This window comes from Pseudopipra pipra, chromosome 2 (genome assembly GCF_036250125.1).
Source record: "Pseudopipra pipra isolate bDixPip1 chromosome 2, bDixPip1.hap1, whole genome shotgun sequence".
In the NCBI taxonomy this organism is placed as follows: Eukaryota; Metazoa; Chordata; class Aves; order Passeriformes; family Pipridae; genus Pseudopipra; species Pseudopipra pipra.
This window is the reverse complement of record NC_087550.1, coordinates 30,121,920-30,149,570: the sequence shown is the minus strand read 5'-3', so window position 1 is coordinate 30,149,570 and position 27,651 is coordinate 30,121,920. Positions and strand designations below refer to the sequence as shown.

The following is a 27,651-nucleotide window of genomic DNA, read 5'->3' as shown; positions in this document are numbered from 1 at the left end:
TGCACCTCATAGGAGGTGCAGAAACTAAAATTCTCCCCTTCTTCTTTGTATGCTAAAAGGACAGAGCTAGTCCATGAGATACACAGCAGGGTAGATTTACATCCATGTAAAGTGCAGAATCAGCCAAGACCTTATTGCTCAGCTACCTTTGAGTGCAGTAAATGATGCTCAGTGGGATCAGTCTCCATGCTAGGAGTCCTCACCCTATACTGGTGGCTGCATAATGATGCTGGAGGGGAATCCAGTGCTGGAAGAAATGATTGCCAGTTACGCGGTTCAGATACTGAGTTTGCTTCTGCTCACTTCTCTCAGGTAAACTGCGACACAGAATCCAAACACACACCACAGCACCCAGATTTGTGATTTATATTTTACTTTCATTCTTTTTACAAGCAAGAAAATCCCTGGATTAAAACAATCAGAATTAATCAGACACCCCAAAGAATTCACCAGGTAATGGCTGTCAGGATGAGCAGCATAGGTTGGGCTGGAGTTAGTCCTGAAATCCAACTTGAGATGTGTCCCAGCACCAATATCCCAAGCCCACTGAGATGTCACTTTCCAGGTGATGCATGTCCTGTGATACCAGAAGCAATAATGCAGCAGCCCTGTTGCCCTCAGGTATCTTGCACTAGTTGGATCCCTGTGGGCTGAAACAGTGGACAGTAAGGAAGCAGACCAAGCCCTGGAGAAATGAGAGCAGAAGAGAGGGTAACCCAGAGAGCAACTAATGTGACCCAAATTATTAACTTTGGGATTAACAGCTAGGACACTCTCACTAAGGACTCTAAAGGAAAGGGTTTCTCTGGTTTGATCTAGTATCCTTGTTTTTTACCTCAGCCCCTCCCCCAAAAAAGGGACTCCTCATACCCAAACAGAGTAGGCTGAACTAGTACCATGAATTCTGCTTAGGGAGTTTCACTTATAGTCCTAGATGAAGGGAACATCATCAGAGATGAATCAGAGATACACGGGGCTCCAATGGGACAGAGAGAGGTAGCTGAGGTGCAGAAGAAACATCACAAGGCTGCTAGGTCTGTATCGGGGGCTGAGGAAGGGACTTGCACCTACCTCAGATGCAGAAGATATTATAGTCAGCCAGGGCCTGCTCCTCTGCAACAGAACAGGAGAGGTTTGAGTTATCCTTGCACAGAGCCAAGTGCAAACACCCAGGCAGCCCTGGGACTCCATGGCTTCACACTGACCTGGGCTGTAGTAGTCATAGACCCTGACATGGCCTGGCTTCAGGTTGGTCACCTCAATCTCCTGCTCCAGATGCAGAATGTATGTGTCAAAGACATGGGTCAACTGGGGAACAAAAGCAAATGGCAGTTAATTTATGAGCTGCTCTTTTTATTCCTCACCTAAATTTGATCCCACTAGCTGATAGTAACAACTCTGTAGAGTCAAAGGCTGGTACACAAGATGAATCTTAAGCATCCTGCTTTGCTAGTCACAGTCTTAGATTTTCCCAACAACTCTGGCAGTGCCCTCCACTCCTGCAGCTTCCCTAGTAGCACACACATACCTTGTCCAAGTAGACAGCAACACCTTCTTGTGTTTTCTCAGTTCTTCTCACAGAGTGCCAATGCTGCAGCTAGGACAGGAGAGCAGAGGAAGCAATTTAGTTTTGTCTTTGGAAAGGCAAGCATGAGACATCCCAATAAGGTTTATCCGAGTTTGAGTAGGCAGATTCTCAATTTACTGACTTCCAAATTTTATTTGTACTCTTATCCCTTCAGGCTGATCTCCCTGCAGGGCTACTCAGCTCCTGCAAACCCTAAGGGTAGGAACCTAGTTTACTCAGTTATTAAGGATATGCTGAGCAAATTGGGCCAGAAGTATCACCATCTTCAAGACTCAAGGATAAGAGACAACAGTATTAAAGTTTGTTGTGTGGCAGAGGGGAAGTGATGGTGAGATTGCTCAAGAGAGAGACAGGCAACAAGTTCCTATGCAACCTTCCCATGCAACCTTTCCATGCAACCTTCCCCTCTCCTTGGGCATGGATGGTCCCACTGACACCACATCACCATCCTGATTCCATGCTTCTTACAGACGTCCCAGATCCTGGAGCCAGGACAAATCCAGTCGGCAGTGACACCTCCAAAATCACCATGTTGGAAGTGGATTTCTTCCCATTGTACCTGGTGGCAAAGATTAAAAATAGAGTCTCTCCCAGCTTACCCTGCCCTCTACCACCATACCCTGTGTGCAGTACCCTGAGCCAGGTAGCTCAACCAGTACTGGGGCCAAGGCAGTCACTGCCTCCTCTCACAGGGGGCAGATGATAGTTGCACTGCTCTGAGCATCCCCAGTCTGAAGTCACTTCTTGTACTCCTCTCTCCAGAAAGAACCAAGGCCCTCAGTAACATTTCCCCATCCCCAGAGGCACTTGTGTCTTTATTCTCCATCTTCCTTCTGGCCCTTCTGTTGAAACTGCCTGGTGTCTCCACTGCAGCCAAGAAGCACCCCTCAGCTCTCCAGCCATGCCAGGCTTTCCCTCCCAAGTGGGGTAATATCTTTAGAGTCACCTGACATTGACAGAGACAGTAACAGAGCGTGCATTCTCCTCGGTGCAATTGAGTGGCTCAGTTTTCACTTGCAAGGCAAAGGATGTTGAGTCTTGTGGGGAGGGTGTGTTGTACCTCAGCACCATCTGCAGGGAGAGACAAAAAGACAGACTAAGACACAGATAGTTCAATATCATCTGTCGCACCTTTTATTTTTCACTGGCTACTCTAATCCTCAAGATTGGGCCCTGGATAGTGAGTGGATAAACCATATGCAGTAAGGACACTCAACCCAGTACCCAAAATAAAGGTCATTCAGATTGGAAACCTTCCATGATCCTTCCATGGGATCCTTCTCAACCTTCCAACTGAGACTGTGCATGTAAAACACACAGTAGTGGGACCACTATACAACATTTTCATCCTCCAGTACTCTTGAGAGCCATAGAAGCATCTTTGTCCTCACATTTGGACAGGTTCTGTCTCTGTCTCCTCCAACATACAGGTTCATTGCATTGGCAACAGGCTGAGATTAAAGCACAGTTAATGCACATTTCCTTCCATAGAGGTGCAATCGAGAGTTCTGATTTTGATAAGATGATGAGAAGAGGGTGGTCACAGCAGGAACTGTGGGAACCTACCCGAGTAAAGACACAACAGCTGCCATGGGCCTGCACCAAGAACTCGCCCGGGACCTCTGTCAGTGCTGCCTCCTGCACCAAGAGCCGGTTCTGATAGGAGACTTGGAACTTCCTCCCAAAGCCTCCATGGGACCTCACCCTCACTTCTGCAACCCCTTGTGTGCTGTATGTCAGCGCTGCATACTTAGCCAAGGCCTGCAAGGCGACTACTGTGTCCTGAAAAGGAAAAAACAACAACAATTAGATTTGCAGCTCTGAGACCCAATGACACTTGAACTCGGCATCCTGAGAACCTCCATATACAAAGGCTCCCCTCCTCAAAGCATTTGCTCTTGCATATATTTTGTGTATATTTTGCAGAGGTTCTTTCCCAAACAACATCCCCCTCCCTGGCCACAAGTTACCTGTGTTGAGGCAAACCCTCCATAGGCATTCTGCTGCCTGGTGAGCCAGGCCACGATGCCAGAGGCCATGGTGAGATCAGACCCGGTGATATTTGGCTTGGAGAGCAGGGCTAGGAGGATGTAAGCTGTCAGCTCCACATCCACAGACACTGGCTGTGACCAAGGGCTGGTGCTGTGTCTGTACTTGGATGACGTCTGACTCCAGTGGATCTGCCCATCTGGGAAAGGAAGGTAGTAGATGACCTTGAGGGATGTCAGGAAAGAAATCCTTTGGCCTAGGCTCTTAGACACAGTGACTTGTGTCTGCAAAGACCATTGAGTAAATTCCTCTTAGCTGGATCATCACATCACCGGGTCAACTGTGTAAAACCTATGTATTTTGCAATACCAAACACTCCATATTCCACACCAAGATGATACACAAAAACCAATAAGCCAATAATCTGCATATGCATTACTTCCCAGACACCCAAGGGCTGGGTGTCTGAGCCAAGGGCTCAGAAAGGTCACCTGTCCCTTCTCTGATGTTCATCTGGCCCTGAGGTTCCCATACCTGCTCTGATTGCCTTTTGATCAAGCATGTCAAGTAGCTCTTGGGTTCGTTGAGAGTCCTTAGCCAGGGCAAAGGTGTAGGCCAGCAGGGCCTGGGTGTGAGTGCTGGCAGCTTTGGGGAGGGAAGGAAGGATACAGCCCAGAGCCTTGCGCACCACTGTGCTCTACAGAAAAGAGTTACACAGGTGTGGGTCACAGACAAACACCTGTGAGGCAGGCAAACACTGAGACACAAACAGAAGGATGCATTATTAGCATATGCCAGCACAGAAAGTACCCCATACATTCACCCAGGTGACTCTGTGCTTAAGCCTGCACTCTTTGTATCAGTGCAGCACCAGGAAGCAGTGTCTCCAGCCCTCGGCGCAAGGTGGGTGGACAGACCACCCTCCTGAGCTGGTCTTGGGCTTCAGTGGTGCTCTCTCAATGAAATGAAGATCCTTACTGCTGGAATAACACCATCACATCTTACTTTCCAAGTCCAAACACAACAAAACTGAAACCACACACCTGCAAATGCTTACACACAGCCTGATGACCAAAATGACTGTGTTTAATTTACCTTCACAGTGAACAATTTTCCTTATGGTGAAAAACAGGTGACCTGAAGGACACCTGTTGCCAGAAAGAAGGTTAATTTCCATCTGTCTTCCTTTTTTTCCTAAGCCCATTATTTTCAGTTCCACTGAAAAGCATTGCTTTTTCACTTCCTTTTCTGATTTCCAGAGAACTTAGCTTCTCAGTGTCTACAGCAACTGCATTTCTCCATCAAGTTAATAATGTTTCTTTACTTGCCAGTACCACAGTCTAGTAATTAGCTACAATCCTTAGCAATCGTAAGAGTTCCCTCTTATTGTAATTACTTAGGCATGCAATTCCAACTGCCCTACAGCACTCCTTTCCCAGACTTTTCTGTGAAGCTAAAATGTATTAGGAGTTACATTATGTCTGTTCACTTGACTGTGGGAGCAGCAATACCCACCTCTCCTCAGAACAACTCACCATTAGCTCTCAGCTGTGTAGGGCTAACAAGAGGATGGGAGGAAGGGGGGGTGAGGGGAGCAGTAAAGCCTGGGAAATGGCCATAGTGTCTAGCCATGAAGTCCAATGGCCCCCAGTAGTTTAATCTCACCTTCTCCCTGCCAGCAATGTCCTCCTCAAGGGATAGTTGAGGCTTTTTCCCAAGAAGTGGTAAGATCTTCCTTGCCCATCCTATTACTTTGTCCACAAATCTCTCCAAGATGCTCTGTTGCCTGCCCCAGTGATACCACTAAGCTCTTTAGGATTCAGATCTTAAGGCAAGAGCATGGCAAAGAATCCCAGTATTTACCTCTGGTGTTGCTCCTGCCTCCAAGTATGCAGCAGTGATGTAGGCAGTCAAGGGGACTTCCCCATCTACACCTCCCTAAAAAAAAGCATAAACATCATAAAGGCTGTTAATACACAAAGACATGAAGCTTTTCAGAACAGGTCCCACCTATCCCTGGTTTGCTCTCTCACAAGAAAGCACAAGAACAACACAGGAAAATGAACTTAAACAATTACCAGTACACTTGGCAAGAACTGCTTTGTGTTGTCCTTCAGGGTGCTCTGGCACCTACCTTCATGAATGCGTGAACAAGTTGGCCCACATTTCTGAAGCAACCACTGGGAAGCTGGTGGAACTCCAGCCAGGTCAGAGCAGCTTCTATGGTCCTCTTGTCCAGGAAAATGTATGGCTTGGCTTGGACAAAGCATTTAACCACAAATGCAGTCAGCCTGATCGGGGAGAACAGAAGAAAAGGCTTGAGAGAGGGAAGAGAGAATCAGAAAGAAATGGAGTGCATGAAAAAGCAAGAAGAATGAGTGGAAAGAAAGAACCTAAGTAGAAGTTGAAAAAAAAGAAAAAAAGCAGGAGTTTGAAACTGGTAGGTCTCTCTTTACCCATTATGCTATTTTTAATATGCTGGTCCAAGTCAGTTCATCCCAAGAACAACTGCCTACCCCTGGGGTGCCCTAGCCACAAAGCTTCTAGAACACTTTGGATCCAATAAGACAGCAAGCCCTGTTGGAAGCCTCCTGGCTGTCAGAGATCAGGTAGACAGCAGAGAGAGAGCCCAGGGCTTACCAAGTATTACCATACTCATCCTTGGTACCAAATTCACTGTAGGAGCCATCAGGGTGCTGATACTGCAGCTGTATCTGATACCCTGGAAAATAGGATAGGGCATTAGTGCTCAGAATGGTATTTGCAATCAAATCATGTGAATGGAATGGGGTGTTTGAGTGCTTCAGATGGAAGGAGAGTAGGCATCTGAGACTACTGGACACGGGAAGCCAGAGGAGCAAGGTGGATCTCTTGTACTTGCCATTGCGCAGGAATCTTGTTGCCCTCTCTCTGATCTCAGGGGTCAGCTGCCTGGTCTTCTCCAGGTACTGCAGCATATAGACAATAGGGGCAAACAGCACCATGTTCTGCTCCCCACAGCCATGGGGCATCTGCACCAGGTTGTCCAGGTTCTGCAGTGCTGTCCCCATGAGGTCCCCTGAAACAAAACATAAGCACTCTGATCACCTCCTGGGCAGCAGGCTTTGGGATTCACCTCCTCCCACCTGTGACCTGCTCCCAGCAGTGCACCAAACAAGATAGCCCGAGCACAGCAATGTGGGGCACCCCTAGTTATCAGTTATCACTGATAACTGGTAGCCAGCTTATCAATTCCACTGTGCCTGCCCTTCATGTGGACTGTACACATTCCCATCCTGGCAGGGCAAGCTCATTAACAGAACACTCTCTCCCATGCTAAGTGTTTTAGATTGTCAATAATTAGGAAATGCAGCCACACACATGGGAAGAACAAAGCAGTGGAGCCTTGGAAACCTCAGAAAGGAGGTGTGTGGGAGTCTGGGTTTGGGCCTTCCTAGGGCTAAACTCAGAGATATGAGATTCATAGCTGAATTCCTTACCAGTGACTAAGATGGTGGCTCTGACTGAACCTTCAACCACATTTAGAGGCAACATCAGTGACACAGACTCCTGTGCTGGATTCCCTAACACCAGTTGGATAAGGTGTGGAGAAGACAAAAAGAAAGAGATTGTGAAGAAAACAGCGTTCAAAATACACAGAAAGTGTTCAAGGCTATTCTGTGTTAACTTCCCATTTTCCTGTCACAGAGGCTGCAAAACACCTCAAAAAATCCCTGTCCCATTCCACCCTCAACTTCTTCCATCCACCTCATGGTGACTGTGCTGTCTTAACAGCCCTCTTTATAGAGAGGTTGAGAGGATTTTCTCCTGGAAACTCTCAGTGGTCAAAGCCACCTGTTTTTCTCTACAGAAGTTACTCCATCTTTTAGATTTCAGTTGCAGGCTTGTCATCTCAATGCACCTCGTGCTTTCAAAATTAGCTGATGGCCCCATCATACACCATAAAATTCAGGACAGGAACAGCAAGCCTAAGCCATGTCCTCCAGTGTCACCATATTCAGTAGTCTGGTTTTATTTCCCACAGGTGAAAAAGGCCTCAAGCTGCCACATTAGTGTCAGGGGTGTTGATGCTAAAAGACTGGACCTCCCCACATCCTTGCCTAGAGGAAAGCTCTAGCTGGCACTGCAAATAAAGTATGCTTCTGTGGCTTTGTCAAGCAGAGAGAGAAAATATTTCAACAAGTGGAAATATCCAGGACCTGTTTAGGCAAGAAGAGGGGGATAAGCAGGGTGAAAGAAGAAAACAATCCTTCTACCTTTTTTGGGACACAGGATGGAGCTGTGAGCCTTTTCTACCAAAACTCCCTCTGGCTGTTGGAGCACAGAAAAGTAGCATTTTAATGAGCACACAGGAGAAAAACAGGATTACAAGGGGATTAGAAGTAGATATGGACAAAATCCTGGTTCAGACTGGACAGTCAGAGGGAATATCATTATTACCACACAAAAATGCAAATTACTGTCAAATATTTTCACTTCATATTAGAAACTTCATATTAGAATTAGCACACATTTTCAGAATATTTTCACTTCTGAATGTCTGCAAAACTGATGCTGTGAGATTCAGCAGAGAACTCAGGAGCAAGGACATAAAAGAGTGTTTAAAGTTTTCCATGGTATGAAGTGGATGACACCCCTCTACCTCCTACACCCATCAGCCCTCACGGATGGGCCCAGCTCAGGGCCTGAGATGCTAATTACACATTTTGAATAGCAAGGGGTAACTCCCAAAACACATACAAAATGTGGGTATTGCACAAAGCTCATTTTTAGGTTTAGCTAACAGAACAGCTTCACTGACCCGAACTTGAATGAGTTTGACAATTGTGTCTTTCTGTCCTTCTTTTGGGACAAATGGTATCTCTTCACCACAGAGCTCTTTGGTGGCCACAGCCTCTGTGTGGAGGGTGATGTTCGTGATCCCTGAAAATAACACACATGTAGGTACATAAAACATCTTCTGAGGAAGCACTTCCTATTAATACAATAGACATCACCTGTTGACAACAAAAAATTTGATCAGAGCCCTATATGGTTCTGTACCTCCTAGCACAGACTTGCAAGTAATCAGGACCTTTGGATGAATGCAAACAAGTACTCTCTGGGTAACAAAGCAACCAGCTCCTCACTCTATGTCAGCTTTTACAAAACATTGTAAAAACCACCTTGGTTTCATCCCTTCCCAATTTCACCACCCCACCTTCCTGTTCTTCTCACCCAGTTGGTCAGCTGTGACACTCCACTGAAAGGTCTTGGCTTCACCAGCACACAGGCAGCTGCTGTAGACACAGCCCTTGCATGGCTTCAGCTGGAAGCGTGCAAACTCCTCCAGGGTCATTTGGATCTGGAGGGGCAGCAGGGATGGTAGATGGTAACAAACAAACATCACAAACACAAAAAGGAAGCCTAACAGGTAGAAGCAGGGACAGGTAGCCTGAGAGGAATACAGAGAGATTGTTTAAGTAGCCAGGGATCAGGCTAGGAAAGCTAAAGTCCTGGTAACCTGGACAGGGATGCCAAGAGCAACAAGAAAAGCTTTTATAGGTATGGTAGTGATAAAAAGAAGACTAGGGAAAATGTAGACCCTTTCCAGAAGGAAACAGTAGACCTGATTACCAGGGACATGGAGAAGGCTGAAGCACTCAACAAGTTCTTTGTCTCTGTCTTAACCAACAAGTGTTCCAGCCATACTGCTCTAGTCACAGAAGGCAAAGGCAGGGACCAGGAGAATGAAGAACCACTTGCTGTAGGAGACAATCAAACTCAAGACCATCTCAGGAAACTGAGGGTGCACAAGTCCATTGGACCTGATGAGATACATCCACAGGTCCTGAGGGAACTGGTGGAGGAAGTGGCTAAACCACTATCCATCATATCTGACAACCCATGGCAATCCGGTGAAGTTCCCTCTGCTGGAAAAGGGAAATCATAACCCCCGTTTTTAAAAAGGGAAATAAGGAAGGGACCTTATTCGTTAAAAAGGGAAATTAGGAAGGGACAGGCCTGAGAGGTGGGCCTCTGTGAACCCCATGAAGTTCAACAAGGCCAAGTGTGAGGTACTCCCCCTGGGTCGGGACAATCCCAAGCACAAACACAGGCTGAGTGGAGAATTAATTCTCAGAGCAGCTCTGAGGAGAAGGACCTGGGGGTGCTCATAGACAAGAAGCTTGACATGACCCATCAATGTGTGCTGGCAGCCCAGAAAGTCAGCTGTGTCCTGGGCTGCATCAAAACAGGCATGGCCAACAGGTCAAGGAAGGGGATTCTCCCCCTCTCCTCTGGTGAGACCCCACCTGGAGTTCTGTGTCCAGCTCTGAGGACCTCAACGTAAGAAGGATGTGGACCTGTTGGAGCGAGTCCAGAGGAGGCCATGAAGATAATCAGGGAGCTGGAGCATCTCTGCTATGGGGACACACTGAGAGAGTTGGGGTGTTCAGCCTGGAGAACAGAAAGCTCCAGGGAAATCTTAGAGTCCCTTTCAGTACCTCAAAGGGCTAAAAGAGAGCTTGGAGAGGGACTTTTTACAAGGGCATGCAGTGATAGGGTAAGGGGTAATGGCTTTAACCTGAAATAGGGTAGGGTTAGAATAGATATTAGAAAGAAATTATTTACTGTGAGGGTGGTGGGACACTGGAACAGGTTTCCCAGAGAAGCTGTGAATGCCCCATCCCTGGAAGTATTCAAGGCCAGGTTGGATGGGGCCTTGAGCAGCCTGGTCTAGTGGAAGGTGTTTTTGCCCATTGCAGGGAGTTGGAACTAGATGATCTTTAAGGTCCCCAAATCATTCCATGATTCTATGATCACAGGCCATGGATTTCAGCCATCTCCCACTTTTCTCACAGAGCCTATCAGGGCTCACCTACCTTCATGCATTGCTGCAAGTTGTTGAAGACTGTGGCCTTCAAGTTGAAGGTCTCACCCTGGACCACAGAAGATGGCAGTGGCAGCTCCACAAGAAAGGGCTTGAAAACAAGCAGACTGGAGGCTGAAGCAAATCCAAAGCCATTATGTCCTGTGCAGAACATTCCTGCTTTCCATTCAGTGATGGTGTCAGGCACAGTGACAGTGACATTCTTGTTCCCACTGGGACTGAGGAGAAAGAGACAGCAACAGAAGCATTTAACTGAATGTTGCTGTACGCCACACCCGGTGACCTGGTCTGTGTCCTTCTCTCCAGTGTATCCCATTCCCTGAGCCCTATTGAACTTGCAGCCCTTGTAGGGTTACAAGTAAGGCCTTGCAGAAGTTGGGACCCCTGCCTCAGAGGCTTACATCAACAGAACATTTTTGTCAATAGGTTACATGGCTGCAAGATGCCATCAGTCACATCAGACAGTGCTTGCCCTTTGCACATCGAAAAATGGTTTAGAGATGTCAGCAATTTCATCCTTCTGGGACTAGAGATGGAGAACCAGACATCAGAAGAGCAACATGACCAACATCAGTAGTGCTTAGCAGAAGACACAGATCCTGCCATTCACTGTCCTGTGAGACACTGACAGCTTAAAGCCCAACATGAAGACAGGGCAGAGGCTTGCCCTGTGCCCACATCACAGCTTTTTGTTCTGTGGCTGCTACCATGTCAGACATAAAACCAGCCCTACCTAAAGCCAGTGATACTATTTTACTCCAGTAACTGGAGTCAAAACATTCACTTTTGCCATGAACATAAAAGGCAACACACAACATAGAGACATTTTGCTGGCTCAGATCAGGTTGGTGGACAAACCACACAGGAGATATCTGCTGCTAGGGGGTGAAGAGATGGTTGCATCTGGAAGGACAGTGGAGGCTGGAGAGGGCAGATGTGGGGGCATCTGGCCTGAGCCTACTCCAGTCTCCAAACAGCAGACAAGAAAATTTTGAAGTCTGAGATGAAAAATCTCCAAAAGCTCCCTCAGTAGACTCTGTGTGTACACTGACCCTTTCTCACAGGACACAATTCCCAGTCCTGTGAAGGACCTCTATGGACATCAGTTTCCCCTGAATACCACGATACAACTTGTGAGCACAGTTTGGGAAATGCTAGCCCACAGGGCTACCACAAGCAGAGTGAGGCAGTAAACCAAGCTGTTCTGCTGCACTTCACCTGCTTTTCTATCTTCCCATGCCAGCCATTTGCCATCGATGGACAACATTTCTGTATGATTGTCTGGCAGAGGAAAATGCATTTAATACAGACATCAGCTCCAATAAGAAACAGCCTGACAAGTATGAGTCCCACAACGTTATGTCCTTAGGTGTCTTGCACAGCTGCCTATGATCTAAACTCAGCTGCATCTGCTGCCACTCCCAGCCACACCAAATGACCCAGACTAAACCCCTACTGCTCAGTTTACTCACCCCACAGAATACAAATCCCATAGCCAGGTCTGGGGAAAAGGCTTGTGTACTTTCTCTTCAGCTGAAGAAACAGGTGGAAACATAATGGGCTGATAGGTTGATGTCAGATGTTCTGATGGAAATAACAAAGACCTAGTCACCACAGTGTCCTCAGGTCCTGGATAAGAGCAGAAGAGTTCCAGCACAGTGCAGGCTGTAGCTAATCCAGTCAGCTCTCTGAAAGCACGGCATCAGAATAGAAGGTTCTGTCCCAAATTTTAAAATATCTTGCCTCATTTCAAATGACAGAGGTGCTTTGGGCTTTACTTGCATGTATGGGCACTATGGGACATGAACCATTCCCTCACCTCAGAGATAGGACCTGGTATTCAGACAGATCTCTAATATTTCAGAAGCTCTGAGCCTCAGGCAGCCTCACACTATCACAATAGGTTTAGGGCCAGGGAACACTCTTTCTCCTCCATTTGCAATTACAGGATTGGCTCAAACTCAGGACTGCTTTCACCTGAAAGACTAAGCATCCTATGTAAGAAGAAACAGTTGGCAAATGCTTACTATTATATGCTTTACGGGGCTGGGCAAACATCAGCATGGGCCTAGAAATAAACACTCCTGTTTTCTGCAGCTTAGTTGTCAGTGATGTGGTTGGACACACTCTGGGTTTCCTGATATTGGTGTTGGACATAATTTTCAACCCCATTTCCTGTGGGAAAAAGAAAGAACTGAATCACCAGAAGTTTGTCCTCTCCTCAGTGCCCTCTGCCCTGTGCCTTCCTGTCCCCTCACGCAGTGGGGACTTGGTTGCACTCTGGCTTGGCAAAGTATTCCCTTGCTTCATTTTAAGAGGGAATAATTCAGATTCTCAGCAATGGGCAAACAAGGTCTTCTGAGCTAATTCATCTGGCCTGAGTCAGCCAAATTTATTTCTTTTCAAACACATGGTCATTTAGATACCATCCCTTCTCAGCCTGCAAGGTGCGATTGCTCATGCTGTGGAGATTTAAACAAACTATGTGAAACCCAGTTAAAGTAATCAATAACCCTTGGCATCTTGAGTCACATAACCAAAGTGTGGTAACCACACAAAATTTTTTCCTGAGTCAACATTTCAAGTCACTTATTCAAATAACAAGTGACTTACAAGGGCCAAAACTGCACCTGGTTCCCTGTGCTGTCTATAACAGCATCCCCAGGATACTGGTAAAGTCAGGGGGCTACACTCCCCTCAGTTCATTAATTATCTCAACCCGCCAAATCAACCACTTTTACCCTGAATGCTGTAAACACATCAGGCTCATCAGCATTTGGGAACCCACATGAACGATCATCTTCAGACACTTGGTGAGGATACCTGGAGTTATAAACAGATGGGAACAACCCATAGATCTGAGAAAGCAAGAAAAAGCAGAAAATAAAATCAGCACAAATTAAACCTGCCATTCTCTTCCTGTCATATATCCAAAGCCTGTTTGAACTGCTTCTGGCTACTGTGCATGAACACGTGCCAGAAAGCCCAGGCCTGCTGTCACTCTTCCCAGGCTCTCTTCTGACATTGCCAGCACAGCCCACTGAACTGAACACAAGATAGAACAGAAGCTGTCTTACCACTGGTGCCCTGAGTGATGCTCAACCTCTTTCTTACCCCCTAATCCCTAAGCCATGACATACTGAGAGTGTTGCTGATCCCTCTGGGCCGTGCTTTGATTTTCTTGGAGATAAGCTCTGCACAGATGCAATGGCCTCCCTCCCTCTTCATGTCATTATGAGGGAAGGGAAGAAGTCAGAGCAGGCTCACTCACCGAGTGGCTGCTGAGTTCTCTTCCTGGCTTAATCAAAAGGGTGCTTCGATCCACAGCCCAGACAGCACACATGGATCCAGGAGCTGCCAGCAGGTGGAGACCAACCTGTGAACCAGGAAGAGTCTCTGGCTTTGAGAAACCGAGCTCCACCTGGATGGGAAGAATGCAAGCAATACCTGAATGATATTTCTGATGCTGGCCACCCTACCACTTCCCAAGCAGCAAAGGGACCTACATGAAGAGAGTTTCCAAGAACTTGCCTTGGACAGAAACCCAAGGAACCTCCCAGGAACCCCCAGAAGGTATCTAAAAAACATCACGCTGAGGTTCTAATAGGACAGACAGCACAGGGGGAACCATCAGTGTCTGCATGGAGATATTCCCGTGGAGTCAGAACATGGTGCTCTCTTTATCCAGCAAACCAGCCAGCCATGATAACACACCTCACACAGCTGTCTTCTGGAGCCCTTTCTTCTGGAGCCTCAGATCAAAAATAAACCTAGTCCTTATTCCCAAGCTCTTTGTGGAGTTGTTCTCAGTTTTCTGAAGTTCTTCCTGTTCTTGCTTGAATCTGACTGTCTACAGCAGACAAACAGCTGTGGAGCTGTGGAGCAGGGGTAATGCCAGTCCTCAGAAGTTCATCTTTGGAGTGCAAGACAGCCAAGAAAGCAGATTCCCATGGATGTCAAAACAACCACAAGCACTCGGTGTTTTCAGGATGGCCAGAATCTTCCATCATCCACTTTCAGATGTCATCCCAGCACCATATACTAACAATTCTAAGTGTCTACTGCAGCAGCAGAGCAGCCCTGAGCTCTCCCGGGAATCACACTAATGACCTGTGCTGTGCTGGGCTATGATCCTACTAGGCTGCAGTTCCTATACATGCCTATGGAGACAGACAGCAATTCCCTGCCTTTCCCAAACATTGCGGCAGCCCTCTCAATGCTCAGCACACACTTGCTCCATACATCACAGTACACCTCACCATCCACCAACTGCAGTTCACATGACAGCTTCCCACACGGTATCAGCCACACACAGCTACACAGTCTCTCCTTTCATTGCAACAGACACATACACTACAACATATTTAGTCATCGCCTCAGACACAAATCCTACCTTATTTCTGAAACACGTGGAGACACTGAAGGTGGCAGAATCAGCAATGATTTTTCCATTAGGGAAGATAACATAAACAACTAGTCTCGGAGCTGGGGCATAGGTCAAGCTGAAGGTAAGAGGGATGGAGAAGAAGCCTTCCAGCACTAGATGAAGAAGGAGGGAATAAGAGAAAGTAGATTTGGTAGTGAAAATAGACTCTGATCAGCTTTTGTCATTCTGCATGTGCCTGTTTAATTCCTTTCTTCAAGTATTTTATGATGGAGGAGATTTTTGGAGACCACTGAAACAATCAGCACATCTCTGAATCTGGCATTCAAGACTAGCAAAAGACTCTTCCTGGTTCTGTTCATCGCCTCAAGGACATGAAAAGGTACTTTGGAGTTCAAGCTTGGTTCCACAAAGAAAGTGTCAGATATCTTTCAAAGTCTCCCATCACCAAACATCTCCCATCCTGTAACCAAAGAAGAGGTGACCTTTGTCCCAAAGCACCTATAATTCAGGTCGGAAAAAATAAGAGCTGAAGAGGTAAGCAACAGTGGGTCAACACCCATCAAAATTATAAATTGTGGCATCCTAACTACTCAGATTATTTGTACACCAAATTTCTGTGGAGGGTAAGGCTATAGTTTCATGCCACGTGCAGGAGCAGCAAAAGGAGACTTTGAAAATGAAGACAACAGAGGATGAGCCTATGGGCTGGGAAATGCTGAGCATTCTTCTCTTGGTTCAAAGCAGGAGGGTAAAGGAAACAAGAAAACTGGAAAAGCACGTTGCTCTGATACAACAGAGAAGTAGTGAGCCACCTCCACAACACAAAGAGGCTTACACCACAGGAGTGGATGCCACAGACCACTGAGTGCTTGCTAAACATGAAACTGAGGAATGCACTTACTTCTTGGAAGCCCAACCCAAATAGTCTTCTGACCTGCATGGACTATCCCTCCTTTCCCTGTGACCTAGGGAAGAATACAGAAGGGGACAGTCACATAGTTACATAGTCTTTGAGATCACTGTGAAGCTCAAAGTAACCCTGAAATTGGAGATTAGGTGGAGGTGGGGAAAGAGATATTACCTTTATTTGCTCTTGGCTAGTAAGGAGAGTTCAGGGGATGAAGAGACTTGAGGGAGGACAGGTAATTTCAACACCTGCCCTGCACCTGTGCAGAGCCTAAAAGAAAGATTCTGCCTTCCTTGCTATTACTGCAGTCCCAGAATCGAAACCTGGATCCAGCCCCATGATGACTGGATGAGCTACCTGTCCTGGGTAGCTCAATAGCCAAATCTATCAAATATCAGGCTTGAATCTCTAAGAGCTGCTGATCTTGTGCTTTCAGCTGTCACCCACTAGCACTTCCCCAGAAACTCACAAAGTAGGAGAAAATGACACGCTTGGGCCCATGTTCCAGGTCTTCCTCATAAATTCTGAAGTCCACCTGGACAGACTCCTTTGTGCCACAGGGCATTGTTTCTGGCACACGGACAATAGAGAGGAAACTCCTGCTGGTGCTGTAGAATGGACGTATGAAATAAGAGGCTCGCTGGTAACTCAAATCAATTGTCCCAGGCTCTCTATCCAAATCTTGGTGCAGGACACTTGCCTGGTGAGACAAAAAACTTGAACAAGTTAATTTCCCTAGTTAAGTAAGTTAGCTGCAAATCACCATAGCTGCACCTCAGTAAGATGATCTGAGCAACACCAAAGCACAGGTCTCTGTGTGGAGATCTCAAGAGAAAAGCAACTGGGACCTGGAGAATAAGCTCTCAGAGGAAGCCAAGATCCAGAACAAGCTGAGGTGTTTCAGGAACTACTGGATGTTTCAGTCCTTCCCCTGCCACAAGACAGAGTCTTCCTCACTTACCTCCATGGAGACCAAGGTGCTGTTCCAAGCAGTTGTGTCCAGGCTAAATGAAGCTGTCCCAGAGTCTCCAGTAATGTACTTCTCCTTAAATTGCCGCTCACCGCTGTTTAGTACAAGGAGGACTTCTTTGTGCTTCAATGCCTTGCCTCGGTAGTCAAGGACTTTAATCTGAGAACATCGTGGTGAACAAGAGAAGTGCAGAAAAGTCTAATCAGCAGACAGAATCTCTTGCTTCTCCAAGTCAGGAGGAGCATTTCCAAAGCCAGCAAGATCACCCTTTCAGTCACTAATAAGATTATCAACACTGCTACTGGTCATGTCACATTATCACTTGTGGTACCATGTTCATTCACAGAATCACAGAATCACAGAATAGGTAAGGTTGGAAGGGACCACAGTGGGTCATCTGGCCCAGCCTCTGATGCTCTCCATTCCTTCACAGAAAAAGGCTTCCTGGCTGCTGAGATTCCAAATGTTTGGGTTTGGACTCCACATATGGGTGCCCATAGCTGCTGCTACTCATGGCTTATTTGGCAAATGTCAGTCTTGGGTGTTATTCTCACATTTGACAATTCAAGAGTTTTGTCTCTGGCTCAAACCCCTGGCTGAAGGTGAGGTCAGAAAAGACAATAGACAACAGTCACTATGAAAGCATTGTTCACATTCTCTCCTTCAAAGGACTGTAACTGTGAATTACCTTCCCCCTGTACATCTCTCCAGTGTGGTAGTAAGAATTCACATCATCAAACAAGGCCATCCCACCAATCCTGGAGATGAGTAATTTGCGGGAAGCATTGACTTGTATCTCTGAATGAAAGCAGCAAAACAGAAACATAAGAGAAGGAACAAGAAAGCCAAGCACCCCTCAGCCATTTCCCTGCAGAGTGACCCACTGGTAGTACTAATGGACATGCTGAGCAGCACACACATTTCATATCATGATGGTGATCTGCCCACAACTCTGGGTATCTAGTCTTCCTCTCAACTTCTAGCCCTTAGAGAGCTTCACCACTTGAGACTGCAGGCACTCAGAATGAGTGTGTCATCCCATCAGGAATTGCTGGCTCTGTATCTGTGAGGTTTGATAGCAGGCCCTAATGGGCTCAGGAAGCTCAGATCTCTGGCTAGCCTGAAAGTCTTCAAAAGCGCTTTTGGTAAGATTAGTGCAGCTTCCCAGCCACCAGAAACATTTCCAGAATTACCTGTGGCATCCTCCACCAGCGAGGCCTCTGCAACTATGCTGTCCTGATAATACCGAAAGTCTCGACTGAAGGAGGACAGACTCACATTTGTGAAGAAGCAACCTGCCTCATCTGTCTGAAAGTACAGAGAGAGGAAACAAGTTTGAGCAAGGCAGAAGGCTAGAAATTATCAAAATGGTGCAGAAACAGCATTGCAAAACCCCTGCTCTCAGGGGTGTGTGGCACAGCAGTCCAGGATGTGGAGCAGGCACGATGCAAGCCCACTCATAATCATCAGGCACAGTTATTGAGAAGCAGCACAGTAGAATACTGAGCAAGCAGCTAAAGAAATTGGGTAACATCACTATTACTTCAGCAAAAGCTTTCAGCAGCCTTGCCTTACTAGCACAAAAGTCTCTGAATACGGCTCATCTCTTCCTGAGCATCTCACCTGGTTGTTGAATTTGTGGCAGAGATCGGGTTTGGAAGCACTGGGCAGGAATGGGGCTATCTTCTGACAAAGGTTCACATGAACTATTCCCTGGATGCTTTTCCCATGGGTGTATCTGTTTGGGGAAGCAGGGAAAGGAAGAGACAGTCACACACAATGGGAGAACACAGGGCTTGCTTTGCGTAGCCCCAGAGACCACTTACTCACAGATATTCACAATACAGCTCGAGAGTGGCAGCCATGTAACAGGCCCAGGAGTCCTGAGCCAGAAAAGCAGGGTCAGTCTAGGGCACTGCAGTGATGGGAGATCAAGGGCTCTGTGATATAATTAGTGCTAAATTAATCTATTCTGGGAAACTAGACTGTTGTAGGTGCTGACTCAGCACAGAGCTCTGCACTATACATCAGCAACACCTGCAATAACCCCAGGATATGCTGAAGGCATGCATCATCTTACAGGCAGAAATGTGTGTGATTAAGCAAGTGCCTTTCATTAAGAAAGCATCTTTATATGAGGTTAGCTCTAGTGTTGTCCTTGGACTGTATCTGGGGCAATTCGTTTTCGAATTTCTCTAGTTTCCACTAGAGCATAACCTGGAAAAGCTTCCCTTCATTTCCTATGGGTTTGTTCTGCAGATGAACACCAAGTATCTACTATGCATCTGCAAAAAAACCTAAAAAATGGCTGCTTGTCAAAGAGTAGGTTGTTCCCCCAGGTTTTGTGTGTAGAGACCTGTGGAATGTTTTTAGAAAAGGGGCATTAGAGTATCAGAATAATATTTATAGGAACTTTTTGTGTTGCATCAGGGTGCAAACAGTGGCCATGGAAGATTCTGGCCTCCTGTAACTGAAGTGCTCATCAGGCCAGGAATTAACACAGGGACAACCCTCCAATGAGAATCCTCACCTGCCACATATCCGGAGCGGGAAGGTTGTATCTAGGGCATAAATCTGATTTGGTGCCTCAAAGATCACTTCGAATTTTGGCAGCACTGGAAGGAAAAAACAGAGAACTGTAGGAAACACAGGCCAGGGACAGCCTTCACAGAGAATTAACATGAAGACAGACTATGGTAGAATAAGAGACAGGAAATGAAGAAGGAAGGTGGTGAGAAACAGAAAGGGAATATTTCTGTCGTGTCTTTAAAAGATTTGTATATAGGCTCTGGTTGATTGCTCCTTTCCAAAGTAAAACCAAACATGTCCATGAACCTGCACTTCTGACAGCTATTTGCAGTGAGAGAAAACTAGTCTCCCAACACAGTTGATCAGGGAATGAAAGTGAAGTTAGATGGGACTGGACTTCATACTCTCTGGCAAAGCCTATCCTAAATTATCTTGCTTTGTCTAAGATCTGCAGGAATAAGCTGTGTCAAAGTTCTGGGGTCATGCACAACATTCCTCCCACACACTGACCCAAGGTCCCAGAGTGGTCTATCCTCTGAGCCTCAGCTCAACTCTTTTCTGTGACAGATGCTACTATTTGTCCCATTTGCTCCCAGGATGGTTATCAAGGAATAAACACCCAGCTTCCTAGATCAAGAGTACGAGGTCCCCCCTGCAGCTCAGACAAACCCCCACATGCTCATACCATACTCCTTAACAGAGAAGCTGCCATATGCTTTTGCGCTGGTTACGTTGATGACGTATGTTCCCAGCAGAGGCTCATCACTCAGCTGGAAAGACAGATCTGCAATGCCATCTTGAGGGACCACATTCAGCCACTGCTCTATCTGGTTGTTCTTAGGGTCCTACACCCACAAGAAAGATAGAAACAGTTGTTCCTCACCGGTCCACATCCTATAGAAATTGAGCTTCAGGATTTCAGTCCTGTAGACTACCAGGTTCTATAGCTAAGGAATGAGGTTTGATATAGACTAATCATGAAATTATGAAGATACTCTAATGCTTAGGTTCTGCTCCCAGTATCTGAGTCTCTTTCTACATTTATTTAAATTCCAATCTTAAGGAAAGATTTTTCACAGTTCTAACTTTCTTACATAAACATCTAAGTTATCTGTCTATATACTCCCACAAGTCTAGAACAACTGAGCTTTCCACTGAAGTAACTGGGAGCATAACCTCAAATAAGTGCATAAAAAAGAAGCTGAAGGAGTATGTTAGTTTAAGAATTTACTATCTAACAACAAAAAAGGTCTACTATTCCACTCAGAGGTCTGTAAAACTACCAGAAACTGAATATGAATAGCCCAGTGAAATGACTGCCATCATCATTACTCTAACACTGGATTTCAGCATCACTCACCTGGAGAAACAAAGAAATCTGGGGAGGGAAAAAGACAAAAATATTAGAATGGAGAAGTACATGCCAGCATCACACACAAGGCACTTCAGATGCAGAGCCCTCTCTGAAGGATGTACAACTAGTGATTTGGAAATTTAGAGCCCTGACAACAATACAAAGTAAAACAAATGCCACCAAAAAGGAGAAATACCAGGTGGGTTCCTTACTGTAAGGTCTGAAGAAAGGGAAAGGAAAAACCAATCTGGAGACCACCCAGCACTTGCTAATGACTTCCTGGCAGAAAAACTCAGGAAAAGTCACTACCCAAACAGACCTAGCTCTGGTGCACCTGCAGTCTCACGGGAGTTACAGAGGTATAGGATCACAGAGTTCAGAAGGAAACTCTGGAGGTCATCTAGTCTAACACCCTGCTGGAGCATGTCTTTGTGCCCATAGTCTTCTCTAGCTGGGTTCTGCACATCTCCAATGATGAAAATGCCTTCTCTGGACACGTTTCCATATTTTTGCAATGAAAAAGCTTGTCCTAATGTCTAGTCAGCATTTCCCATGTTCCAGCTTGTAGGGGCCAGATTAAGAGCACCCTTCCCCACAACAAGGAAAACCCAACTTACAAACTATTCACTCCACACCTGACACCACCACATCAGGAATCACTATGTCACATGCTTGAGCTTGCATGACTATTCTACTAAGATGAGCAAGAGACATGTACACCCCTGCCATCTTCCTGAGTTACCAGCTTTTATTTGAGTTACTATTCCCCCCTGGACACCCATGAGGCCTGGCCCAGGGATGAATGTGGAAGAGCTGGAGCTTTAGCAGACAAGCAAGGTAGAAAGAAAGTAGGATCCATGCGTGGTACAAGGCAGCCTTTTCCATAGTGCCCCAGGACTGGCTTACCGAATCATTCAGTGCGACGAATTCCTCATCCAGAGTCACAATGCGGAATTTCACTGAAGGCAAGGAAATCAGGGAATATATTTATCAGATGTCAGTTCTTCCCTACAAACCCCTGCTCCATCTGTTTCCCCATCTCCTGTCTCCATTCTACACATTTGTGGTACCATGTGACACTAACATTCCCACATGTAAGATATCATGAACATGGTTATCGTTATCCTACTGCCTCCTGCAACTTCAGAGTCATCATAAGTTGGACATCAGAGCCACTGAAAACATCACTCAGCAAGAGACACTGTCTCAAAGCCTTCTGCTAGGACTGTTCATGCATTTCAGGTAATTGCAGGCTTTCCACATGGTGTAACCAGCAGAAAGCTTAGGGCCCACAGTTCCTCCCATTTGTACCTCACCTGTCTGCCCTGGCTGATAGATGGGCTTGTCTGTTTGGATGATGGTGCCACTCCTGGTCTTGCAGATCAGGACCTTTTTCTTCTCCTCAATATTGACCCCTTCGCCTGTGATGGTCAGTTTGACAGTGGCAATTTCCTCTGTGCCATCAGCTGGAGGTGCAACCTATACAGACAGAGAGAGAAGAGCACACAGGCACTGAGTAATCTTCTGGGGGCCCTGAGCAGGAACTGAGAGTAAAGTGGAAGAACTAACCAGTTCCTTCCAGCTGTCCCAGGACACTACTTCCAATCTCTGGATCCAGATCACATCCAGATCTCACTCAGTCCTACGTGACAGCAGGAGGCCCTGCATGTCATGGAATCTGTCCTTTTTTCCCACTGGTGACAAGCAGGTGCCTGACACCTCTGAGTCTTCAAACTTGCTCAGCAAGATGGGCAGATGACAGAAAGGTGGGAGATGGTAACAGAACCAAAAGAGAAACATCAAGGTGTAGCACAGCCTCAAGTACTAGGCCTTCAGAACTACCCAGCACGCACAAGTTAGAAATCCAGATTAGGAAACACAACTAGAGAGTCTCCCTGACTCTGGCAGCCAAAGACTCCGGCAGCCTCAGCACAGAGTATACAGTATAATAGAAGGGATACTCTTTAGATGTCTGCCTTATCCTAGATCTTTGCTAACTTCTCACCAACATTAAATAACATCTAAGATGTTGTTTAAAAACAATAAGCACATCCATTTCCATCCAACTAGTCTTCAGTAGCTCCCAAGAGCTCAGTTGCTGCCTGACTTCAGGTACTACAGAAATTGCAGTACGTCATGCAAAACACCATTTCCCCAAGCTTTAGCTGCAGACTTGCACAAGTCCTTCAGAGAAGAGCTAAAGCTGCTTCATCTGGTCTATAATGGAAGAGAAGGAAACAGGTAAGTTCTTCTTATGTATCCAGAACTGTGGTAGATTTTAACAGATGTAAATTCCATTTAAAAATGAGATTCAGAAAGGAAATTCAGTGCTAACCAACAGATACTGTGCTGGGCTATGCATCTCTAGGCACCACCCACTCCTCTTCCTAACCAGCTCACACCAAGACAAAGTAGACCCTATCCACATCACCCCTGGTGACACAAGAGATTTCCTGAAGGGAAAATCAGTGATGGCATTTGCCTAGGGTGGCTCACCCAGAACTTAGTGCACAGGAAGGTCTTCTTCTTCTGGATGGTTTCTTGCATTAAGAGCTCACGTCCTGCAGAGTGCTCCAAGACCAGGTTCACTTGAAGCTTTGCTTCATGACAGGTGATATGGAGGCAGGCAACTTGGGTGGACGGGTAGCGGAGAGCTGCAGGGATTACCACCAAGTAATGTCTGGGTCAGGGGAAGATATCAGAGGTGGCATCAGTTTGAAGGCTCAAGAAATGCAAAAAATCTTCCATGCTGTGGCCCACTACTGCAGAATTCCTCACCAATGTGCCACGGTGAATGCGGCAAAGTGATTGCATCACTAAAACTTGAGAAACAGTTTCTGCTTTCACAGAATATTCTGAGTTGGAAGGGACCCACAAAGATCATCAAGTCCAACCCATAAGTGAATGGTCCATACAGGAATCAAACCCACAACCTTGGTGTTATCAGCACCATGCTCTAACCAGCTGAGCTAATCTCAGGAATGATTAGCTTAAGTATAGCCCTATAACCGTTTTCAAACCTCTTACTCCAGTAACGTCCTGAACTCCCAAAAAGCATCCCATGCAGTCTTTAGAAGTCCCTGGGCCTAAGGTCTGACTTGGAAGTCCCCCAAAAAGCTGGCTTGCATTGACATGTAGGAGTTAATCTAAAGCATGAGAGGCAAGGCAAATGACTCAGCTACCCTTTGGGGTGATCTGATAGAGCAGGAAGCACAAGAACTGACAGCATGGGACATGCTCCATCTACCTAGACTGATGCCTTCATGAAAGACTGAAACAGGAGTTCAGCATCACTCACAGTTGGTGAAAAGCAGCTGCAGCATGGAACAGAAAGCTCAGGAGGATGGCTATCCTCATCCTGGGGACTCCTGCTGCCCAATGGGTCTCTTCCTGTGAAATCACTGAGACTAATTTGGGGGGGGGTGTAATTTCTTCTAGGACAGCCTAAATGAAGAGGTGGGATGGGGGGAGGAGCCAGCCTCTCCCCACCTCTCCCTCTCTCCTGGGACTGCGCACAGGCAGTGGTAAGCGATAAGGTGCACTGTGCCAAGTGCCCCTTAGGCAATAGCAGCCACTTTGGCCCTCATTCACAAGTTCAGAACATCCTCTCCTGCAAGGTTGCCATGGAGGCACCTGACCAAACAGACTTCTCATGGTAAAAAAAACAGTGAGAACTTTGCTGATCAGTGACCCAGGCCAGGTCCTGTTCACTTGTCACTTGCATCCCTTTGTTTCAGCTGAAGATGGATTGCTGCTGTGCAGCTTGCAGCAAGAGCTCACCCTGCACACAGCAGGCAGTGTTGTCATTTGGGACAGAGCTCAGTAGCTCTGGATCAGATTATGGGGATATGGATCTCCTTAGGTTTGGCTTGAGAATGGCAGCAAATCCTTGCATGTGTGTAAGGAAGCACTGTAGAAACACTACCACCAGCCAGCAACCACTAATGAGCTAATGATTTTGCCTTTTCCTTCCCTTCATACAATGAGGAAAATGGAAATAAATACTGGCCCACAGAGGTCTTTACCAGTGCCCTGCAACACCCATTAGTCATGACACCATCTGCAAGGAGGAGTCCTCAGGAACTGCTTCCAGTTCTTCATTGTTCATGTCTGGGTCTGAAAGGTCTGGGGCAGACAGCCTTTTGGTTCTGTTTTGGAACCTGAGGGTTGGGTTAAACTCACAAATTAAACATGTGGGAAACTTTCCAGCACTGATGGCAACCTGTATAGAGCACAGACAACTGGGCTGTTTAACCAGCCTGGCCCCCAGAAAAGCATGGTCACCATGTAAAATGCCTGTTGTGAGCAGTACATAGATTGCATTAACTCACAAACTACATCTGAGACTTGTGAGAGATAGTGTTAGCACAGGCTGAAATGTACCAGGTACTGTCCTAATAATACAGACAGCTACAGTTTTGTGCATGGAAATATTTCCCAGTGCTGTTTAATAGCACTGACGCAGCCTAAGACTTCCATATCTGAGTCCCAACATGGTGTTACTCAAGCTGTTGGGATCTCTTTGTCTGACAAAAGTAGACTACAGGATGCACAGAAATTTTCAGCCAGCTTGGGATCCCTGTTTCCAATGTTCTCCATACTCTTTTTCCAGATGAGGTTGGGAAGACTGACCTCTGTTTTACCCCTGTCACCATGCCACTATGCACAGGGGCTGTTAGTGCTAGCTAGTATTGCGTTTGTCTCAAGTGAATATTTCACTGCTTACCTGATTGAGATAACTAGCCAGAGGCCAGATATCCCAACTGATTACAGAAATCAGCTTTGGGTTCGTCTAAATCAGTCAGAAAGAGGTCACATTACTGAGAACAACAATCACAGAGTCAGAGAATCACAGAATAGGTAAGTTTGGAAGGGATCACAAGTGGGGGTCATCTGGTCCAACCTCTCTGCTCAAGCAGGGTTATTTGAGAGCACATTGCACAGGATTTCATCCAGACAGTTCTCAGATATCTCCAGTGAGGGAGACTCCACAGCCTCTCTGGGCAATCTGTTCCAGTGCGTGGTCACCCACACAGTAAAGAATTTTTTTCCTTTGTCTTCAGGTGAACTTCCTGTGCATCACTTTCTGTCCATTGCCTCTTATCCTATTGCTCAGCACCACTGAAAAGAGCCTGACAGGCAAACTTACAAATTTTTTGTCTAAAAAACAATTTTCCTACATAAAGCATGAGCCAGATCTATCAGTAATCATACCCAGAGAGGTCCAGATTCTGGAAGACTTCTGACAGGAGCTGCACCCACTGAGGCCAGCACTGGGGAGATCTCTCTGACCCTGTCCCACCATGCTCCTGCTACCGTGTTTGCTCAGGTGCGCTCTGTATTCCTTGTTTAGCTTTGGCAGACCTGGCTTTTGGTCACAGGAACATACATTTGAAGGATCTGCATCAAAGGCAGTGACTGACAGCTGCACAGGTGTCACAAACCCAGACAAAGTCTCTGCAATAGAGAAAGCAAAGTATGGTTGTGTAGAGTTTCTAGTTCTTCAGTTTCTTTCTCTAAATGGACTCCAAGAAGGCCTTTGTGTAGAAGTGCTGAGCCAAGAGACCTTGGGGAGTAAGGGATCTATCCCTCCTGAAAGCATGCGTCAGCTGGAGCGAAGGACATAGTGCATACTAACAATGTAAAACCATAGAGATACCTTTTCTCCACAGATGACTTGAATCAAAATTTGAAAAGGAAGAATAGAAGACTTAGTAAAGGTCACACCTGTGATTAATGGATGACATTGTCTATGGTTCAGAGTGAGAACAAGGACCTTGGAAATCACTCTAGTGTTTTAATATCTTTGAAGAAAACAAAAGGCAGTAGTATCGATGATCTGTATGAGAGGAGTACCAGAGAAGCACTGATGTCTGCAGAGTACTTTGACAGGAGGCTGTGCAGAGAGGAGAAAGTCATCACTTTCTTTGAAGAATCACAGCTGTTAAGAGAGCCTGTAGTGTAGAATAATTCATCAAAGCAACTGAATCATTCCTCATTCTCTTCTAGACACTTGTCACCAACTTCATACAAGCCCCAGACCTCCCCCATTGTTGCTTTCTTTCCAATCACAAACTTCATGCTTCTAATTACCGACATTTCCAGTTTTCCTCTTGCACACACGTGCACACACTCTAACTAATGTGTAGCATTTTCAAAGACAATAAGATTTTTTTTCCTTGTGTTCTGATAGTAAAGTATATCTTCGCATTAAGGATATTTCATAGTCCACGCAGGGTTCATAAAAATCTGCAAGGCCAAAATGTTTCTGCAACCTGACTACCATCTATAACATAATGGAATCCCTTGAAAGAATCTTTCCATAATGGGAAAGTAGATTGCTGCACCCTCTTTCTGCTGCTTTGACAGCAGATTTGTCCACTGCACCAAAACCAAGCAAGGAATTAAGAACACACCTGGACAAACACAGCAGAAGGAGCAGGAACTGATTGGGTCAGAAAGCTTGAAGGCAACATAGTGTAAACTGTTCTATGCCTCTCTCAATGCTTGGCTCCTATACCAAGATCATTCAAAGAGCTGCAAATCTCATTAATTTTTTGCCCAGAATTCTAGTGCAAGCTTTTAGATTGCAGGATTTAATTTTTTTAGTTGGAATTGAGCTTTGGAAAATTACGAAACAAGGCCCACGGGAGTTTGGAAACCAAAACAAGAAGGTGCTCAAGCCATGGGCAAAGCTGTGGATCTCTCTTCAAAGAACAGGTGTGAACCCTGAAACTTGTACCTTTGCACAGTTTTCACAAAAGGGCACAAATAACTCTTTTTCCTGTAGTCCTTCCTGAGGTCTTTACATACAACTTGAGTGTTGTATGTAGAAACTAGAGTGTAACAACAACTCCACAACATACCTGATCATCCCACTGGTCATCATCAGTGCCAGCAACAGGTGCACAAAGAACCAGTCTGACCAACTGGTTCAGTAGCACCTTGTACTAGCAGCATGGAGCAAGCCATAAGGCACAAGATTATAGTCCAAATCTGATGCTAAAATGAGAGCTGAACTTTGTTAGTCATTCGTTTTTAATTTGGAAAAAAAAA

General features: G+C 46.0%; 1 protein-coding gene across 1 annotated transcript; it reads right to left on the bottom strand.

Moving 5' to 3' along the window:
• Nucleotides 1-356: 356 nt before the first annotated feature.
• On the bottom strand, nt 357-27,651 carry LOC135409380 (alpha-2-macroglobulin-like protein 1). Its single transcript, XM_064644808.1, has 34 exons — nt 23,092-27,651; nt 21,912-22,074; nt 21,502-21,554; nt 20,602-20,619; nt 19,927-20,086; nt 19,243-19,327; nt 18,336-18,450; nt 17,906-18,020; nt 17,401-17,510; nt 16,704-16,871; nt 16,212-16,442; nt 15,737-15,800; nt 14,842-14,987; nt 13,720-13,869; nt 13,190-13,306; nt 12,476-12,623; nt 11,921-12,032; nt 10,441-10,666; nt 8,795-8,921; nt 8,379-8,500; nt 7,834-7,888; nt 7,057-7,140; nt 6,218-6,635; nt 5,712-5,868; nt 5,441-5,515; nt 4,112-4,274; nt 3,559-3,776; nt 3,155-3,370; nt 2,535-2,659; nt 2,057-2,147; nt 1,529-1,597; nt 1,206-1,308; nt 1,072-1,113; nt 357-643 (listed from the first exon to the last, which is right to left on the bottom strand). The coding sequence occupies exons 1-33, from the start codon at nt 23,140-23,142 to the stop codon at nt 1,073-1,075; spliced, it is 4,296 nt and encodes a 1,431-aa protein (XP_064500878.1). The 5' UTR covers nt 23,143-27,651; the 3' UTR covers nt 357-643; nt 1,072.